This window comes from Chrysemys picta, chromosome 2 (genome assembly GCF_011386835.1).
Source record: "Chrysemys picta bellii isolate R12L10 chromosome 2, ASM1138683v2, whole genome shotgun sequence".
Lineage (NCBI taxonomy): Eukaryota > Metazoa > Chordata > Testudines > Emydidae > Chrysemys > Chrysemys picta.
Genome location: NC_088792.1, coordinates 218,666,736 through 218,687,992, shown reverse-complemented (window position 1 = coordinate 218,687,992; position 21,257 = coordinate 218,666,736). Strand labels below are relative to the sequence as shown.

Genomic DNA, 21,257 nt, shown 5'->3' with positions numbered 1-21,257 from the left:
AGATTTCTTTTGGTGGTGTTTTGGGGAGCTTTTTGGCAAGTCTCACTGAGCACAACATTTTCAAGTATGGGTGCCTAATTTTGCTGTCCACGTCTATATTTAAGCCCCTAAATAAGGGGATGTATTTTCAGAGCATTTGGGTCTCATTGACTTCAGTGCCTAAAAAGGTATTTGGAGGCGTAACTTGAGGGACCCATGTTTATTTCACTTTAATGACAAAACTCAAACAATGAGGAATCTAGACTATTTCAGAAAATGAATTAAAAGTAATTTACATTTTTTTCTAAGTTGCTCTGAAAGTGATTGTTTTACAATCATATTTTCATATATTTTACAAAAGTTTCTCTTCCTTGTTATTGTGTGAATGACCGACATAAACAGGCTGACTGACTGACTAATTGTACAAGTGAAACTGTGAATTTTGCCTTGAGCTTGTACACTGCTTAGCAGGATGGAATCCTAATCCTAACACCAGCATCTTGGCACTATCAGTACAAATACAGCTAGAAAGATTCTGTGTAGAGGCAACACAGCATATATCGTTCTAGTGGAGACCTTTCCGTTGTTCATCAGGATGGCCTGGACCTCATGGGAACATGATTTCTCATGAGTTTTTAACCACAAATCATTCATACAGTCAGGTGGAGAGACTCGAGGTTCAGATACCCTGTGGCTCTGCAGCTCTTTTCTCTCTCACTTGCTTCTCTGAGGCCAGTCTCTAGCACAGTGACTTGCTCTTCCAAGTCTGCAACTTCCTACTTTACTACAAGAAGTTTGGTCATCAGATCATCTCTCATGGCCTTAAACTCAGAGATCATCTCCAGAACATCTGTTTTGGTTGCCATTTGAGTTTTGTCAGCCCTGGCATATCTGTCTGATTTGGCTGCAAAATCTTCATGTGGCGTCTGAGAGGTCTCTCCATGCTGTGAGCCAGAAACACTATTTTCAGTGAGGTATCTTTTTAATTTTTTTTTATTTTCTTTGCAAATCCATCCTTGCAACTCTGTGCTTTTCTTTTGTGGAATTTAGTAGGTTTTGGGCATCAGTGGAGGCAGATTCCTTTGCTATCCCCTCAAAGCTCAGGCTACAGGCAGCCATGTTATTCAGGCCTTCTGCTGATCTCAACACAGATATTTTTAATATAATCTTTCTGTTGTTTTCATACAAAACACACCAATAGCCAAAGGAGCCTAAGTGACTTTTGGAAATTAGACCTACGAGCCCAAGTCATTTTGGCACTTTTGAAAAAATTGCCCTTGGTCCATGGTGTGTTCATAATTTCATCCTCAGGGTATAGTAACTGAGTTTTATTTTCCTAGTTATTATGAGATAAAGCAAAGAAACTTCTGGAGGAGCTTTCAGCGGAAGAGTCCCACTGACTACCCGAAGACCTCACCGAATAGAAAATGCAATGGTCTTACTTATTTTTGCCAGGCTTCTCGGCTAATAGGGCTCCCCACCAGCCAACTGTTGACATCTCTACACAGCCTGAGTGATACTGCCAGCTGTAAGAACTATTATATTCTCTTTGTGCATAATCACTTTAATTTAACTCTCCTTAGCTGACCATGTTTTGATATGGAAAATTAGAACACCTTTCTTTTAGGGGCACATATTGTCATTGGTGCACAGTGTGGAAAAAGTAGGTCAGATTGAGAATGAGGCTTGCTAATGGGAGGAAGGAGTATGTAAGGTTTGGAAGTTGGAGTACTTGTCAGTGCTGGCGGCAAGGGAAAGGGGATTTGGAAGTGCTTGACATTGCAGGAGGATTTGCAGACATGCCATCTCTCACGAATTTATCATGAGAGATGTGATTTCTAAGTAAAATTAAGCCTCACTCATGATCTCACAATAGAACTCTCAAATCTCAGGATTTTGTGCAGTGGAGCTCTGGCTGTCAGCCCCAGGTGACAGGGCTCTGGCTGTCAGCCTGGGACGTGGCCTGGGGAGGGTGAAGAACCCTAAGAGGAGCAGAGGTGAGGCTGGGAGGGCTGAACTATGGCTTGGGGGCTGCAGGGGGGCTGAAGTGAGTATGGTGGGAGCTGATGGGGGGGCTGTATTGATGGTGATGGTGGGTTCTAAGCAGATGGAGTGACTGCCGAGAGGGTGAGCTGTGGGCAGTGGGGTTTGATGGGGTTGTGGGGGCTGAACTGATGGGGTAGTGATGATGGGGGCTGAATTGAGGGAGGTTGGGTGGGGAACATAACTGATGGCGGACTGGGGGACAGAATTAATTGCTGGGTAGGAGACAGGCAGATGTGGGGGTGAGAGCACCTGCAGCAGGGGCCAAAATCATGTTATCCAGTACATGTGGGAGAGCAGGCAACACTAATTGTCACATGCACACACCCTGGGGATGGACGGGGTGTGGTTCAAAAATCAAGAGACTGGCCTAAAAAACACAATATAATGTTGTTGTTTTTCTTTAAAGTCATGATTTTTCGGGCCAATCTCATGGTTTTGGGGGGTCTGACTCATGATTTTTGATCTCTTGAAGTTGGCGATACTGGATTTGGCAAATGGAAAAGTGAGGTCAAATTTAGAGTGCTTATCACCTTGAGGGTGCCTGCTTGTGACTTTTCCTCCTGTTCCCTGACTCCCCAGTGGTCTTCCAGTTCCCTCCTCCTCCACCCCTGGGCTTTCAGAGATTTCCTTCCCCTTCTTTTTTCTCCTAACATTTTTCCTAAGTCAGTTTCCTTTGATTTATATTCATTTTATTAAAAAACAGGAGTACTTGTGGGACCTTAGAGACTATTGTACAGTTTTCTGACTGCCTGGGTGGCAGGGAGGGAAGTGGATATGCTTTAAATCTAAAACTATTATTATTACCATATTATCTTAAGTATGAACTTGGGCCTAGTTGTGTCTCGGCTGGGCACTTCTCAGTTAAATCATTTGGTGCTTTGTATGTAGTTCAGACTCTGGCAGATTGTCTGGCACCAAGATTCTGAGGTTCCCAAATTCCACTGCATGGCAGAGTATAGAAAAGTGTAATAGAGAAAGGGTTGGGTGCAATGCTTCTTACTGTGGATGTGTGACAAGAAAAGGAGAAAGGGATGGATTTGTGTTGTTTAAACTGTAGCCCTTGCTTGTCTGAAGAGAAGAGCAATGATTGTGATGGAACTCAACTGGAACAAAGGAGCTCTGATACTGCAAACCATGTTATAGAGAACCTGGTGATGGGTGGGGTGCTCTTATTGGAGGCCAGAAATAGGTTTGCAGACTGTCCTGACCCCTCCAATCCCATTGTCACAATAATGTCATAAAAATGTAGGACTGGAAGGCACATCTAGTCCAGTTCCCTGCACTGAGGCAGAACTAAGTATTATCTAGACCATCCCAGTCAGATGTTTGACTAACCTGCTCTTAAAAACCTCCAATGACAGGAATTCCACAACCTAGGTAATTTGTTCCAGTTTTTAACTACACTTAGAGGTAAGAAGTTTTTCTTAATTTCTAACCTAAATTTCCCTTTCTGTGGATGGTTATGTTCATAACCATCTCACAATAGGACACATGCAGCCATATATTACACGTGTATTTCAGATTTCCAGTCAAACCTTTGTGTCTTGCTAATTCCTTTCGTATTTTTTCCCTTTTGCTAGTGTCTGATAGCCCTTATGCCACAATACCACGCTCGTTACGAACCTGCCAGGACAGGAGAGTGAGATTGAAGCCTCTGAGACACAGACCTATGTTGGGGGAAAAGAGCAATAAGGAGTCCAACCCTAATTCTGAGGACAGACAGGTGAGAATAGGGACTTCTCTCTGGGAAAACTACTGTAAAACTTCACAGCTGTCTTGATGGTAAAACTAGGCTGGTCAAAGCACTGAAGAATATACTGTCTGTAGGGTACAATCCTTCAGCCTCAATGAGTGTAAGGCCCCCTACGATATCATGCCATGAATTTTATGTCTCGTGGGAAGTGGATGAGTTGAGTTTTATTTACGTATTTGGTTCTACAGAATTTAGGGGTAATTTCAGAGTACTACAATAGAATAAAGATAATCCCACTTATAAGGAGAAAATATATTTATTTGGACTCTAACCAGCTATCCTTCAAAGACTGGAGTTCAGTTAGTATTCTGAATATTGGAGAGGCAGTGGGAAAAGAGGGGGAATATATGGAATGTCCCTACATGTGAGTGGTCATTCTGCCCTAAAGAATCTCAGTCAAATAAGAAAGGAAACTGAAACAAGAAGTGTTTTCTTTAGGGCATACAATAAATATAGTCCTAAAGTTCCCCCTTTCCAGGGTCAAAGAAACAATGGAGTTCCCCGATTCCTTTTGTCTGAGGATTAAGCAAAACTCCTTGATTCCCTCTTTCTTCTGGGTCAAAGCAAACAAATAAAATCACCTAAACTCTTTCCCACATCTGCATTCCTCCTTTATTCAGGACAGAAACAAAATTCCCAAGTTTCCCTTTTGGGGAGGGAGTGAGGCGGGGAGGGTTAAACAAACAAACTCACAGCTATTTGGCTCTCCAGCTACGGACTGCTTCTTTCTCCCTGTACATGTTAAGTGAACACACAGTTCACCATAGTGTTTACATAAATAATTAATTATAGACACTTTGAATTAGCAAATACCTGTCCAAGTGCTTAAGGTTTATCCTGGACAATCCCAAATGTGTAAACAGAGGATAGATGGCACTGAAAACAAGGAGGTGGGGGAGTGAAGCAGCGAAGGAGCTGGAGATTTGATTTTTGTGCACATCAGCCTAACGTGTCATGCATAGTGGGCTGGCAAAGTTCCCATTCCCATACAAACTCTGAATGAGAAATAAGTAAAAATCCAGGACCCCATTCCACAATATGCACCCCTCCATCCTTGCTTCATCCCATCACCGCCTCTTTGTCTGTTTTAGTGTCCCATTTATCTTGATGGCAAAGAAAGGCTAATGATCTAATATATATCAGTATGAGATTAGAATCTGAAGTAACGAAATTGATGTAAAGAGTTATTCTTTTTACACCAATGTGAGAATAGTCACGCCCTATAATTGTAAGCAAAAGGGAGGGAAATCCTCCTTTCTGAAACTGACCTCTGACTCTTTTTTTTCCAGAGACCTGGAACAGCAAATCAGTGAGCAGAACTGCATGTGCAAGCTCACCCAGTTCTGAATGTATGAATTCTTTCTTCATTTTCGATAATGAATACTCTGAAACTCTAGCCAAAAACTATCCAAGCTCAATACTATACAACAAGAAAGGCATATGTAACAAATGTAATTCTGATTCATCCACTACTTTATGATTCAGTATATTTCTATAACACTTACTCCTGCAGCTGGGCAGTGGGGCGGTAGGGTGTGTGTGTGTGTGTCTGGGCTGTGGGGAAGTGGGGGGCGGCGCAGCTGGCCCCTTGGGGGAAGGGTGCAAGTGTCAGGGCCTTGGGGGCACTCTGCGGGCTGGGCTCTGGGGGAAAGTGTGCAAGTGTCTGGGCTGGCGAGGGGTGCGCAGCTGGGCTGCGAGGGTTGGGGACAAGTGTCTGGATTGGGGACACCCTGCAGCTGGGCTCTTGGGGGTAGGGTGTAGTATCTGGCTCCCTGGCTGGGCTCTGCGGGGGTGGGTGGAGGTAGCAGAGATACAGGCACTGGATTGTCATATGGGTTTCTTTAACTCTCTTCTGCTGGGTGAATTTTTTTTGTCTGTATTGTTACAGACATAGTTGCTGACAGGTATGTTGAAATAAATGACCAAAATGATTGAAACTGGTATGATTATATAGTGTTATTTTGAGAAATAAAATATGCAGAATTTTTAATTTTTTGGTGCAGAATTCCCCCAGAAGTGAACACCAGTAATACTTGACCAGGAATTTCTAATACTAATATATTGCCAAATAATATGACAAATTACCATCCTGTTTCCCATATTACCAGCACCCTTCATCAGGGGCGGCTCTATGTATTTCGCTGCCCCAAGCACAGCAGTGAGGCAGCCTTCGGCGGCATGCCTGTGGGAGGTCCACTGGTAACGCGGATTCGGCAGCATGCCTGCGGGAGGTCCACCGGTCCCACGCCTTCGGCGTACCCGCTGCCGAATTGCTGCCGAAGCCACGGGACCGGCGGACCTCCCGCAGGCATGCTGCCAAAGGCAGCTTGACTGCCGCCCTCATACTGACTGTCAGGCCGCCCCCCTGCGGCTTGCCGCCCCAGGCACGCGCTTGGAGCGCTGGTGCCTGGAGCCGCCTCTGCCCTTCATTGTCCAAGTAGAACATATTTAAACAAGTGTCCAGGAGTGCAATATGAAAATGAAATATTTGCTACATGAGGTTTCATCAGTAAATAGGACTACAAAAATCTTTTCAAGATGAACTGCAATTATCTTGGGTTATGCAAGAGATTGATACTTCAGGCTTGAGGAATCTTTGAGTTCTAGTTTGAAGAGATTGGTATGTTGATATGACAGAAATTACTTCTAAAGAGCACAATATTTAGAAGATGACTGACAACATTGATGAATGTAATATATGAGATAGGGTTACCATATTCAAACATTTAAAAAAGAGGACACTCCACGGGGACCCAGTCCCGCCCCCGGCCCCACCCCAACTCCGCCCCTTCCCCGCCCCCATTCCAACCCCTTCCCCAAAGTCCCTGCCCCAACTCTGCCCCCTCCTCTGAGCACCCCGCATTCCCCCTCCTCCCTCCTGCTCTGATCTTGGTTGGGGGTGGCTAAGTGCTTCCCTGCTCGCTCTGCACCCCCCCTGCCCCTGCAGCTTCTGGGCCCCCTACTCCCCACTGGCCCTGCAGCCCCTGCACCCCCCTGCCCCTGCAGCCTCTATGCCCCTGCCTGCCCTGCTCCTCCTCGGCCTGCAGCCTCTGCACCCCACCGCCTGCCCTGCGTGCCCTGCTCCTCCTCGCCCTGCAGCCCCTGCGCCCCCCTGCCCTCGCGTGCCCTGCTCCTCCTCACCCTGCAGCCTCTGCACCCTCCTGCCCGCCCCTGCCCCTGCAGCCTCTGTGCCCCCTGCAGCCCCTGCACCCCCCGCCCCTGCAGCCTCTGCGCCCCCTGCCTGCCCTGCCCCTGTGCCCCCCTGCCCCTGCCTGCCCTGCTCCTCCTCTCCCTGCAGCCTCTGCACCCCCCACCCCCATCTGCCCTGCTCCCCCGCTCACCCAGCAGCCTCTGCCTGGCGGGGGCTTCGGATGCTCAGCGGCGACCGGGTCAGCGTGGGTCCCTGCAGCCCTGGCAAACGCCGCACTCCCTGCCCCACGTCGCAGCCTCCTTCCTGCCGCATGGGGTGACGGGGCCTCAGGAAGGGTCCCTGAGTGGCCGGGGAGTCCCCGCCCATGAGGGAAGCCCGAGCCGCTGGCTGGGCCCAGCCTCCCCGTGGTCCAGCAGGCTCGGCTGGGGCGCGCAGTCCACCCAGCCTCCGAGAGCAGCAGCGGCCCCTTCGCCGCCTTCTATGGCTGCGCCCCCTCCTTCCCCTGCCCGAGCTCGCTACAATGTAGCCGCGTGGCTGGGCTGCGCTGCGGACCACCCGCTACACCGGCGGATCGGGCTGGGGCCGGGCGGACCCTGGCTTATGCTGCCTCCCTATTTCCCTGGACATGTCCGGCTTTTTGGAAATTTCCCCCGGACGGGGATTTGAGTACCAAAAAGCTTGACATGTCCAGGGAAATCCGGACGTATGGTAACCCTAATATGAGAGGAATTTGTTTCATCTAAAGGAAAACATAGATATACAAGAAGCCACATGATTTCTAAGGAGAATAGATGTGGAAGAGTTCAGGATTTAGTTTTTGTAAATCTTTTTACTTGCCTGTAGCTTTTGAAATGTTGATGTATAATTTTGTATAGTTTTAAATCCCATGAAGACATAATACAAATACAAATAGTTCAGTACATTTGTTGTATTTTTAAGTCCAAGTGTAATGTGAACACTTGTCCAAAAATCACTACACAAATGGTAATAATGACACCTTTGTTGGCAGTCTCAGCAGGGAGACTAAGGACTGAATGGGGTTGGGAGACTTAACTACCCTTTCACCCCAGAGGTGGTCTCAAGGCTAGGGGTGAGTCAGATTGGTGGGACAACATGAAGAAGCATGCACTGTCCATGATGTACTTGTTCTGTGGAAAGATAGGGATTTATTCCTTGTATGCACTATTTCATGTTATTGCACCCTACACACTTGCTATAGTGAAATAAGTTATTTGTTACACCCATTTTTCACTGCTGGCCAGGTTGATAATATATTTGGAAAGTGTGTATTGAAGTGACTAATAATTTAACTACTTCCCTTGTTTGTTAAATAGTCATAATTCCTTTTCTTTCTGCATTGAATAGAGTATTTTTACTTTAAAAATCAATACAGTATTTTTAAAAAGGGGAACATGAAAAAGTACAGAAAAATAGAAGTAGAGATGAATGGGAATATACTCGTAGAAGATTCTCCAATAACCACAGTGGCCTCAATTCTTGGGTTCAGCCAAGCTGTGGGAAGTGCAGGACCCAAGGGAAAAACGAAGGTACCTTTTGCAGCTCTCAGTTTTGGGACTGGCTGGGAGCTGATTTTACCTTTTGTTTAATGTACACCTTACTTCCCACAGCCCCAAACGGTCACTGAAGATCTCAGGGGCAGTACAGCCATGCTGTTTTCCCCCAGCTACACCTACCACAATAGTGGCTGTGTGAAGGGTATTAGAGCGATTTGGCTGGCTTGTTGCTATCCAGGGATTCCTGTTATACTGGGGAAAAATTCTGTGTAGCCTGTTAATTACTTTTAATTCAAATCTGTTGAGATACTTATATAATTTTTTTTAAGAGCCACATGATACAGCTTAAGTGTGATAACTGTTCGGTTGTGCAGATGAGTCTACACGTCGTTTGGCTACGCAGACCTGTTTTGAAAAGGTGTGTGATCCAGTTACAGCTGAGTTGGCTAATTTGTAACCAGTCAAACACTGAGCTCTTGACTCCTATTTTACTCCAGCAAAACTCGTCTTAATAAAATCCAAATTGTTTTTGCTTGCTTGTAAAGATCTGAGGAATTGTCCTAAAATAAACAATTTCTGCAGTCTCTTGTAAAGACTATGGGTTTTAGTCCGACTAATAATCTGGTAACAATTTGAGCTCCGTATTGTTATTCTTGGCTGCAAAGCAGAATGTTCCTTCCGAAATAACTTGTGCTGGAAACCCAGGCTTTATGGTGCCTGAGAAGATTACAGTGTCATTTCCCCTGAATCATTTGGGCAACAGAGGAGCTAGAAAACAGTGACTCACACATAGCTGAATCCTTTTCTCTGTAAGGGGAATTAGCTCAAATGGTAGAGCGCTCGCTTAGCATGCGAGAGGTAGCGGGATCGATGCCCGCATTCTCCAGAAAGTTTTTTTTTTAAATCAGAGAACATTTATTTCCAAGTGACCCGTTTTTTCAATTGTGAAGAATATGCATATTTTAAGTTATTTCTTGAGGCTTTCTAATTTTAGAAAGCGATTTTTGGGGGCGTTTTGTTTTGTGGGAAGGTTGGTGTGTGATCTGTTTGCTTGAAGATTATCACAGCTGCATGCACAGAAGAGAGAGGTAATTCTTGACAGCTGAAAAAAATGAAACAAAAGGACTGCAAGAGGGTTGCCACTTGTTGCTTGTGATTTTTGTCTTTGATATTTCACCCCTCTAATCACTTGTCCTTATTTTCTTTTTAAATTCTAGGTGCATCCTGCTCTTAACATTTTTGTAAGGGGTCAAAATAAATGTACATATTAAATGAATCCACCACATTTTAATAAAGGGATGTTCGCAATATGCTTGAATGATATTTTGTAACTCTTTATTGAAGATAAACATAATTTTGACAGCACAAATTATTTTCTTTCATAAGTATTGAAAGAATGTGCACAATGCAAAGGATAAGGCGATTCAACAGAGGTTGCATTATAGCAGGTATAAATATAATTTTTGTAAAAGCTATGTCAGGGATGATTTTTTAATCAGGACAGCTCATTTGCGAATATGGTTAGGGCAGAGGGTTATGTCATGTGTCTGTTCTTATAGCATGGAAAAGCAAGGTGACCAAGAGGCGTGTGGCAATTCCAAGAGAAATTGGTGTCCATAAAAACACCTTTACATTATATTAAAGAGGCAGAATGAGTGAGGTAATCTCTTACTGTGCCATCTTTTGGTGAAAGAGACAAGCTTTTGAGCTTACATAGACCTGTTCTTCAGATCTGGGAAAGGTACTGAATGTTACAGCGAACTATGAGGTGGAACAGATTAGCATTATCTAACATTATTTTACTCTTCTATAAACTATGTGTTCAGTTGTCATGGAATGTGAGCATTTTCATATCTAGTACTGAGACCTCATGTTCATCTGATTATCCACCACAATCTCTAATCCTTTTCAGAGTCTCTGCTTCCCAGGATAGTCTCTCCCATCCTATAAGTATGGCCTACATCCTTTGTTCCTATATTTACATTTAGCTGTATTAAAATGCATATTGTTTATTTGTGCCCAATTTACCAATCAGTCCGTTATGCTCACAATCCACTGACCTGTCCTCTTCATTATTAAACACTCCCCCAGTTTTTGTCTCATCTGTAAACTTTCAGTAATGATTTTATTTTCTTCCAGGTCATTGATAAAATTTTGAAATAGCGTAGGTCCAGGAATTGATCCCTGCAGGATCCCACTGGAAACATACCTGCTCAATGATATCTCATTTACAATTACATGTTGAGACCTATCAGTTAGCAAATACATTAACTGTGTGCTCGTAGTATTCTCTATCTTAAATATATAGAATGTCTTTTGAAACTGGCATGATTTTTCACAAATGGAAGAAACTTTTCTTGTGCCACCACTGTAATTGACTTGTTAATTCCAAAAAGAGAGAACCTCTTGTGGTCTTGTGATATTAGTGGCTGGGGAAACTGACAGAGAGTGGTTGCAGATTTTGCTGCTATTGATCAAAGAATATTAACCCAGTGACAGTAGCTGTTACATTGTGTTTTATTCTGAGAATAAGATGCATGTTGGTAAACCTCAGTGCTCAAGAGACAAGTTAAAGCAATGCTGTGAAGATTCCTAGGGGCAAAATATAGCCTGCAATGGGAGTAATCAGATGTGCTTGCTTTTAAACAACAGAACACTTCAGTTTGAATGTGGAAAAACTAATTGAACAAACAAAAGGATGAGAGCAGGTGAAGATCACGGTTGGTCAGATTGATGACACAGCCTCTCAGAGGTGACACAAACATTCTACTCTTTGAAAGAATTGTACTTCCTGAGTAGGCTGAACTGTCTGAGAGTCCTTGCTAGTGCTAAATGGGTATGATGAATCGTGAGACACTATTTTATTCTCTGATTGGAGAGCTTGCAGTATTTGAGAACTGCTCAAAAACATTTTCTGAACAGCCTACTCCAGGGAACACACAGAGGGGGAATTAGCTCAAATGGTAGAGCGCTCGCTTAGCATGTGAGAGGTAGCGGGATCGATGCCCGCATTCTCCACTAAAAATTTTTTTTTGGCTGTGTAGGGGCAGGGAGCAAATAGCAAATAAACCTTTTTTCTTTACCCTTCTGTATTCTTCTATGTGATTTTTTTTTTGTTTTAATTTACATTTCTTGTTTCTCAGACTTGTATGTGCAACAAACAGAAGAAAATTCAATTAATATTTATTTAGCTGAAGAAGGCTCATACACAAAGCTATTAAAACACAATTAATTACTTGATTTTTGTTATTGGAAAATCAATTAATACAAAATGATTTGTCCCATTGATTATTTAATAAAATAACTAAAACTTAATCAGAACTCTTTAATGATTACAGATATCCTGAAAACCTTCTTTTCTGCTGTTCTCTCCTTTCCCCCATGGCTTAATTCCAAAATGAAATACTGAACACTGCAGTTGTAAAGAAATAAGTGAATAATAGTAAAAGCCTTTACTGTCTACTGTTGGAAGCTAGATAAAAGGTACTTTTTTTTCTTTTGTGAGTAGAAAGACCAACACTACAGCAATAACACTGAAGTTATTACAGTTGAAATATGAACTGTTACAGTAGAATATCATACACTGGAAAAGCACAGAGTTTTCTGGTTACAAACAGCTTTGGAATAGTTCTGAGAAGAGGGGGAATGAGCTCAAATCTTTGCTTAGCATGTGGGAGGAAGTGGGATTGATGCTCATGTTTTCCAGTATGCATTTTGACTGGATTATTTATTCCAAAACTGAAAATCAGTAAAACAATATAAATGCTTTTAATATAAGCTTTATTCAAAGCAAAAACTTTCCTTTTTGATAATGACGTAGTCACATGGAACAAGCAGAATTTCTATATTTCTTCCAGGAACAAATACATATCCTTGGTATACCCTATTAAGACTAAATCATTAACTTGGTGTGGCGAGCTCAGATAGCAACTGCCCAGCTGAGCAGGCCGGCTCCACACAGCAAACTCGCTTCTATCTGGAGTACACGGGAGATGGTAGAACTTCTGGGTCTGTGAGGAAAGGAGGCTGTGCTGTCATGGTTCCACTCCAGCCATAGGAACTTGCTTGGGGCATGGAGAAGGGCCACGATAGGGACATGCATCTGTGCCATGTAAAAATGAAAGAGCTGCCAAGGCCTCACAGCCCTGCCATATTCTGCCCCAGAAAAGGGCAGTTGAGAAGTCCTCCAAGCTGCCTAGAGCAGCTGTGTGGGAAGCAGCCAATCAGCAAAGAGGCTACAGGGAAAAGCCAATCAGGACCCATCAGACTTGTATAAAAGGAGCTGCAGGGTTAGCAGGAATTCAGTCTGTTGCTGGCAGGCAGTGGGGGAAATGAGTGGTTGACTTAAAGGGTGTGGGGGAGCTTGAGCATGGCTCCTGGCTGGCTGCTGGAACTAAGCATGTGGTTACTGGCAGGGAACGGGGGAGTGAGGAAGGAGCTTCTGGCTAGTTGCCTGGACTCAACTAAGACAGGCTATGGGGAAGTGACCCAGAGAAATGTAGAGCAGTGATTAGTAAAGGGATGCAGCATAAGGCTGCAATACTTAAAGGGTCACTGTGTTGGGACCTGGAGCAGTGGGTGGGATTGGGTCCCCCTGCCAACTACAGGGTGGAAGTGGCTATGCCCTGAGGAAGAGAATTAGAACTGTGGCACCCCAGAAAAGGGGTTGCACTACTGGAACTAAGGGGGGAGCTATGATCAGCGAACTGAGTTCAAGAGGAGTGGTTCAGCTGGGGTCACTGAGGACTCAAAGGCAAAGAGGCTCCAGGGAGGAGGGTATGGGGGAGCTGCTCCACTCTGTCGTGGTCCTTTCCTCCACAACTCAGAGCAAGAACCTTTGCAGGACTGAGCCCAGGAAGGGCTACAGAGAAGGACATACCCAACTGAGAGTGCCATGAGTGGGCACTGTTGGGCTGTTTTAGAAGACTGAGCCCAGGGAGGGCAGCAGAACATTCTGGATTGCGTACCCTGGAAGGGGTTTTTGTTTTGCACATGGACAGAGAGTGACTTGGCCAGAGGTCTGAGTCACCAAAGACCAATCTGACAAGTGCTCAGAGACCCCAAACAGCATAAGGGGCTACATTGTGCTGGCCATACAAACATCTACCGAAGGAAAATGCAGGGCCTGGTATGATAGTCTTACAGTCTGTGTGATTATAAGCATTCCTTTTGTGTTAGGTGAATCAAGCTAGCAACAGGCTGTGGTATAGTTATATCTTACTCCATATAGTTCTGTAAAGTGATAATCCTTAACGAGAGCTGGTGAGCACCTCCATATTTACAGCAGTTTGTACTATGGGTGAATACATTATTTCTTTAATCATAAGCAAACCACTCATGTGTTATGAACCAGTTCTATTTTAGGATGACTTATCTGTGTGGTCTTTACTCTTTCAAAGTCAGAAACATCTGCAAAATGTTTTTTTAATTGATGCTGCTGTATACAGGTGACAAACCCCTTGAATTACCAGGCACCATGGCAGCTGTGGGATTATGAAAACACCTATTTTGACTGACTACCTGAAAAGATAAGAAAGCAAAAATACTGCGGGATGTATGATCAAATCTTCCTGCACAGCTACTTTGTACGCTGTGCCTCTTTTCAGCACTAACCTTAAGTGTCACAGGGCTGTCTGAGAAGTTAATGTGGAATCCCACATAGAATATCAGGGTTGAAAGGGACCTCTGGAGGTCATCTAATCCAATCCCCTGCTCAAAGCAGGACCAATCCCCAGTGAAATCAACCATGCAGCTGGGGCTTTGTGAAGATGGCTGGCCTAGAATATTAATCTTTATATTAGTTTTGTTATGGGGGATACGGGGAATAAGGCACTTGGCTCTCACTTAAGATCTAATCCTGTTACTAGGGAAGTCAGTAACAAAACTCCCATTGTCTTCAGTAGTGCAGGAGCAAGTCAGTGCCCATTGTAGATCTAATATAGTTGTACATTGAAATGAATAGTACAGGCATCAAAATTAGAAACTAGCAATGAAGTGAAATGACATTTTCCCCCCTAAACTGCTTTGTTATTCCATCCCTCCTGACTTTATTGAACTAATCTTATGACATAATACTTATTTCCATTAGTTCCCCATTTATCCCCTTTTGTGAAAGCATTCCATGCCAGGAGAGTAGAAATTTCTGCTGTCCCATTCCACTTTAACTGCAGCTTTTCTCCCTTTTAGCACCAAGGCAATGTAATTCCCAATGCTATGTCCTCTAATGGAGATGTGGAAAGTATCTTTAACATTTGTCTTATATCCTCTTTGCTACTTTATGCATAAAGGAGCCTGTATACGGTTTTCTTGCTTATTATTGATATTAGGAATGTTAGATCTTGGACAGACAAGAGACTGCCCTCTCATTGCTGTGCATTCCCTTCCCCATTTACAGCTAGGTTTAATCACCTATATGGAAGGGTAGCTAAACACATCTTAATAAACTGAGGTGAACATTGGATTAATTGAAAACAACACTATTCCTTTATGGAGACTTCACATGAACAGAAATTCCCAGCATCCTCTCTGATCGAGACCACTACCTGATGCTTAAAGGAAAAGAGCAGGAAAACATGTTGTGGACAACATGAAATAAATATAAGTTTATTCTTAACGCTTATGAACCACAGGTTGGTTTGTGGTCTAAAGAATAAAGTTTAACATCTTTGTCTCTCTCCCCCGCCCCCCCTTTTAAAATATTTTATTCATATTAGTATCTTATCCTAGTAAGCTCTTGGCCTCTGCCATAATAATAATATATTCTTCTTCGAGTGCTTGCTCATATCCATTCCATTAGGTGTGTGCGCGCCGCGTGCACGATCGTCGGAAGATTTTTACCCTAGCAACACCGGCGGGTCGGCTGTGGAGCCCCCTAGAGTGGCGCCTTCATGGCGCTGAATATATACCCCAGCCGACCCGGCGCCCCCTCAGTTCCTTCTTACCGCCCCTGACGGTCGTTGGAACTGTGGAGCGCTGCTTAGCTGTTCTCCACTTTCCCTAGCTTATCTTGTTGTATCATAGTTGTAGTTATAGTTATAGTTCTAGAGTTTGTTGTAAATTAGTTAAGTAGTTTTAAAGTTGTTCTAAGTAGTCCAGGGGATTAAGGGGGTCGTCTCCCCCCTTTCTCCCCCGGCCGCGGGGCCGGGCTCATGCCCAACGCTCCCGGCTTCAAGCTGTGCGCCTCCTGCGCTAAACCTATGCCCACGAGCGACCCGCACGACTCCTGTCTGAAGTGCCTGGGAGAGTCACACCAGACAGATAAGTGTAAAATCTGTAAGGCCTTCCGACCGAGGACCAAGAAGGAGCGGGACTTTCGGCTCCGGCAACTCCTGATGGAGGCGGCACTTAGCCCGGACACTCCATCTACAAGTCAGGCCCCGGCACCTAGCGCCTCGGTGCGCAGTGCCCCGGCGGCACCGGCCATGACGACCACGCGAGTGGCGTCAGATGAGCCTTCCCGGCACCGGACCTCGTCGGCACCGCAAGCACAGCAAGTGCCTCGGCGCCGGTCATTATCCCCAGGGCATAAGAAAGCCCATAAGACGGGGACCTCCGTGCCGAAGACGCTGGCTCCCCCAGTGCCGGGGGTAGAGCCGCGTACGCCGGTGGAGCACCGGAAACAGGTGCCTCCAGCACCGTCGACTCCGGCGCCGAGGCCGTTGAGTCCGGTGCAGACGGCGTCTCCACCGAGACCGGCGGTGATACAGTGCCTCCCGTCGACGCCAGAGACCTTCGCGGCGGCGAGAGACTTAATAGCTCTCACGGAGCCGGCACCGCCTCAACCACCGGCACCGACGGCACCGTTGCCTCGCCCGGTCCAGTCGAGGGGGAAACCTGCCTTGATGCGCCCTCCATCGCAAGGGCTGGAACCTCGGCACCGATCCAGGTCCCGAAGCAGGTCCCCACGCCGCTCGCAGTCCCGGCACCGAATATCGTCTCGGCACCGGTCGTACTCGCGGCCAAGATCTTCTTCGCGGCACCGCTCTTCGTCTCGGCACCGATATGATCGTCGGCACCGATCAACGTCGAGACGTAGCTCTCGGCACCGCTACGGTCGACGCTCGACGTCGAGGGGTCGCTCCCGGCACCGGGCATACTCCAGGTCCTCGTCGAGGTCCAGATCCGACTCCCGGCACCGACGAGGTCATCGGCACCGGTCGCGGTCCCGGCACCGATCGCCGGCACCGCGCAGAGATAGATCATCTCCGGACCGGCACCGTGCGGCACCGCAGCCCACCGGGATGGTTTCATCTCTCTCGGCACCGCCATGGCCGTCAAGATCGGCGTCTCGTTCCTCGGAGGACCTGTCGAGATCGGCATACCCCCCTCAAGGGCACGCCGAGGAACAAAATTTCGGCCACTGGCAAGAGATGGCAGAGGACCACTCTCATGGACCATCTCACTGGTCGTTTTGGACCCCGTGGGCGTACCACCAAGAGCAAGGGGCTCCAATACCATCGACCTCTCGCTCGGGTCACTCGGTCAGAAGGGCCCCAGAATCCACCATCTCTCGGCCTCCGCCAGGAGGCATGGAGGCTTCCGTGTCCACGCCACCCGACACCAGGGACCCAAGTGCAGGTGATGCTCCGGCCCAAGAGCAGGGGGATCAGGACCCCCCCTTGGATCCGGTACCGCCGGAGGCATCCTCTTCCTCCTCTCCGGATGAGGCAGTGGCGGGCACTTCATGTACGGGTCCCCCTCCGATAGATCTTCGGGCTCACCAGGATCTCCTGCGTAGGATGGCCCGTAATATGGACCTGCAGGCGGAGGAGATAGTGGAGGTGCACGACCCGATCGTGAATATCCTTGGAGCGGATGCCCCTTCGAGGGTGGCGTTACCCCTGATCCGCACGATCCAAACGAATGCGGATACGATATGGCAAACTCCTGCCTCTATTCCACCCACAGCGAGAGGGGTGGAAAGGAAATACTTTGTCCCGTCTAAGGACTATGGGTACTTGTATACCCACCCCCAACCGTGTTCACTGGTGGTGGAATCAGTGAATGCACGAGAGCGCCACGGCCAGCAGGCTGCAGCGCCTAAATCAAAAGAGGCTAAGCGGCTCGATCTGTTTGGCCGTAAGGTTTACTCCGCCGGAGGGCTACAACTTAGAGCGGCGAACCAACAGGCGCTACTGAGCCGCTACAATTTCAACTCCTGGAACTCTATGGGGAAGTTTAAGGAGTTGATTCCCCAAGAGTCCAGGGAAGAGTTTGGAGCCATGGTAGAGGAGGGTAAGAAGGTGGCTCGGACCTCCTTGCAGGCCTCCTTGGACATTGCAGACTCAGCTGCGAGAACCCTGGCTTCGGGTATCGCTATGCGTAGGATCTCCTGGCTTCAGGTTTCGGGTTTGCCTCCGGAGCTGCAGCAAACCCTACAAGATCTGCCTTTTGAGGGTCATGGATTGTTCTCAGATAAGACGGACTCTCGCCTGCAGAGCCTCAAGGACTCGAGAACAATCATGCGCTCCCTCGGGATGCATGTTGTGGGCCCTCAGCGCAGGCCATTTAGGCCGCAGCCTCAGCGCTTCTACCCCCCCCCGCCTCGTCAGAGACAGGACTCGGCCCGGAGGCGAGGGCGAGGTGGTAGAAGAAGGTGGACCGGCCCTCAACCTGGTCAGAACCAGGGGCCACCTAGACCACCTTCCGGCCCCAGGCAGAACTTTTGAAGGTGCGGTCGAGGACGGCGCCCCAGTCATCTCCCAGGATCCAGCCCCCTCCTTTCGGGATCGCCTCTCCCACTTCCACCGTGCTTGGTCCCTTATAACTTCGGACCGTTGGGTCCTCCGCACGGTGGAGAGGGGATACGCTATCCAGTTTTCTTCTTCTTTTCCCCCCTCCTCCCCCCCTTCCCCGTCCCTCTTCAGGGACCCTTCTCACGAGCAACTTCTCTTACAGGAAGTTTCTACGCTCCTCGCTATGGGGGCCATAGAGGAGGTTCCAGTGGAATTAAGGGGCAGGGGATTCTATTCCCGTTACTTCCTCATTCCCAAGTCCAAAGGAGGTCTGCGACCCATCTTGGACTTGCGCGGACTCAACAAATTCGTAGTAAAGTTGAAGTTCCGCATGGTCTCTCTGGGGACCATTATCCCTTCCCTCGATCCTGGAGACTGGTTCGCCGCCCTCGACATGAAAGACGCATACTTTCACATCGCAATTTACCCGCCTCACAGACGCTTCCTGCGATTCGTGGTAAACAGGGTGCACTACCAATTTGCAGTCCTTCCCTTCGGCCTATCCTCGGCCCCAAGGGTGTTTACGAAATGTATGGCTGTCGTGGCAGCATACCTTCGTCGGCAAGGGATACAGGTGTTCCCGTACCTAGACGACTGGCTGGTACGTGGTCGCACCAAAGAACAAGTTCGCGATCACGTCCACATAATAGTGCACACATTCAACAGGTTGGGTATCCTACTCAACAAGGACAAATCCACTCTAGAACCTACCCAGAGAATAGAATTCATCGGTGCGGTTCTAGACTCCAGACGCGCACAAGCCATCCTGCCACACAATCGCTTTTGCACCATCACGAGCCTCATTCAAGGACTCAAGGCCTTCCCAACTACCACGGTGAGGTCGTGCCTTACCCTGCTGGGTCACATGGCTTCCTGCACGTACGTAACCAGGCATGCCAGACTTCGGCTTCGCCCACTCCAGACCTGGGTGTCATCAATATACCGCCCACATCGGGACAGCCTGAATATGGTGGTGACAATCCCGAACTCGGTCCTGACCTCCCTCACGTGGTGGCTAGATCACAATGTGGTTTGCGAGGGGATGCCGTTTCACGCACCACAACCCTCTCTGCACCTGGTCACAGACGCTTCTTCTCTGGGTTGGGGTGCCCATCTCAACGAGCACCATACCCAGGGCCTGTGGACTGCACCCCAGCTAGCCCTGCACATCAATGTTCGGGAACTGATGGCGGTGCGCCTGGCGTGCCAGGCATTTCTCAACCTCCTACGTGGTCGCTGTGTGTTGGTTCTCATCGACAACACCACTGCCATGTTTTACATCAACAAGCAAGGAGGAGCACGTTCGTCAATTCTATGCCAAGAGGCCATTCGCCTGTGGGACTTCTGCATCGCCCACTCAATCCATCTCACGGCGTCGTTCCTCCCTGGAGTCCAGAACACTCTGGCGGACCGACTCAGCAGGTCCTTTCAAACACACGAGTGGTCTATCCGTCCGGACATCATACATTCCGTTTTCCAGAAGTGGGGGTTTCCCCAGATAGACCTGTTTGCATCTCGAGACAACAGGAAGTGCCACATGTTCTGCTCCCTGCAAGGTCGAGCCCCGGGCTCCCTCTCGGATGCGTTTCTCCTTCCATGGAAGGACCACCTGTTTTATGCCTTCCCTCCGTTTCCTCTGGTCCACAAGGTACTGCTCAAATTGCGCAGAGACCAGGCACAGGTGATTCTGATCGCCCCAGCGTGGCCGAGACAACATTGGTACACCACGCTGTTGGAACTCTCGGTTCGGACACCGATCCCGCTTCCATTATGCCCGGATCTCATCTCTCAGGACCACGGTCGCCTGCGTCACCCCGACCTGCAATCACTCCACCTCACGGCGTGGCTGCTCCATGGTTCACCCGGGCAGAGCAACAGTGTTCACACTCTGTCCAACAGATTCTGCTGAGCAGTAGGAAACCCTCAACACGAACCACATACTTGGCCAAGTGGAAGCGATTCTCCTGTTGGTGCGAACAGCGAGCCACGTCCCCGTTGCACGCACCTATTCCTCTTATTTTGGAATATCTCCTCTCCCTAAAACAGCAAGGGTTGGCGATATCTTCAATTAGTGTTCACCTGGCCGCTATATCGGCCTTCCATCCAGGGGAACTCGCGTCCTCGGTATTTTCTAACCCGATGGTCGTTAGATTCCTCAAGGGCTTAGACCGGATGTACCCACAACAACGTCAGCCCGTTCCGACGTGGGACCTCAACCTGGTTCTTTCCAAGCTCACAGGTCATCCATTCGAGCCACTGGCCACCTGTTCACTTCTGTACCTATCCTGGAAGACAGCCTTCCTCGTAGCCATCACCTCAGCAAGGCGCGTTTCTGAACTCAGGGCGCTTACATCCGAGCCCCCTTACACAGTTTTCCATAAGGATAAAGTGCAGCTTCGTCCACATCCTGCCTTTCTCCCTAAGGTGGTTTCTCCATTTCATATCAACCAGGATATATTTCTCCCGGTCTTTCACCCTAAACCACATGCTTCTCGCCAGGATCAACGTTTGCATTCTCTGGACGTACGCAGGGCCCTGGCCTTCTATATTGACCGCACAAGGCCCTTTAGAAAGACGACACAACTCTTCGTTGCAGTGGCCGACCGAATGAAAGGCTCACCGGTCTCATCACAACGCCTATCCTCCTGGATTACGTCTTGCATCCGGACTTGCTACGACCTGGCAGGTGTCCCAGTACCACACCTCACCGCTCACTCCACGAGGGCCCAAGCTTCCTCGACGGCTTTCCTGGCGCAAGTTCCGATCCAGGACATTTGTAGAGCTGCGGTTTGGTCGTCAGTCCACACGTTTACAGAACACTATGCACTAGTGCAGCAGTCCAGGGACGATGCTGCCTTTGGATCAGCGGTTTTGCACACAGCAATGTCTCACTCCGACCCCACCGCCTAAGTTGGGCTTGGGAGTCACCTAATGGAATGGATATGAGCAAGCACTCGAAGAAGAAAAGACGGTTACTCACCGTTGTAACTGTTGTTCTTCGAGATGTGTTGCTCATATCCATTCCAAACCCGCCCCCCGTCCCCACTGTCGGAGTAGCCGGCAAGAAGGAACTGAGGGGG

The 21,257-nt window shown here is 47.8% G+C and overlaps 1 protein-coding gene and 1 non-coding gene across 5 annotated transcripts in view; both read left to right on the top strand.

The window, feature by feature from the left end:
- The window catches only part of LOC101953832 (spermatogenesis-associated protein 21-like), a 35,166-nt gene extending 29,447 nt beyond the window's left edge, over positions 1 to 5,719 (top strand). For 2 of the 4 annotated variants that reach the window (XM_065585510.1, XM_065585508.1), the window contains exons 9-11: positions 1,320 to 1,507; positions 3,606 to 3,748; positions 5,068 to 5,719. In XM_065585510.1, the coding sequence (XP_065441582.1) occupies positions 1,320 to 1,507; positions 3,606 to 3,748; positions 5,068 to 5,091 (355 nt within the window). In that variant the 3' untranslated portion in view covers positions 5,092 to 5,719. The remainder of the gene's footprint in view (positions 1 to 1,319; positions 1,508 to 3,605; positions 3,749 to 5,067) is intronic. The other 2 variants (XR_010598848.1, XM_065585509.1) reach the window with 2 other exon arrangements.
- Positions 5,720 to 9,256: 3,537 nt separating this feature from the next.
- TRNAA-AGC (transfer RNA alanine (anticodon AGC)) lies at positions 9,257 to 9,329 on the top strand. The gene has a single exon. It is a non-coding gene; the product is annotated as a tRNA-Ala (tRNA).
- Positions 9,330 to 21,257: the final 11,928 nt, after the last annotated feature.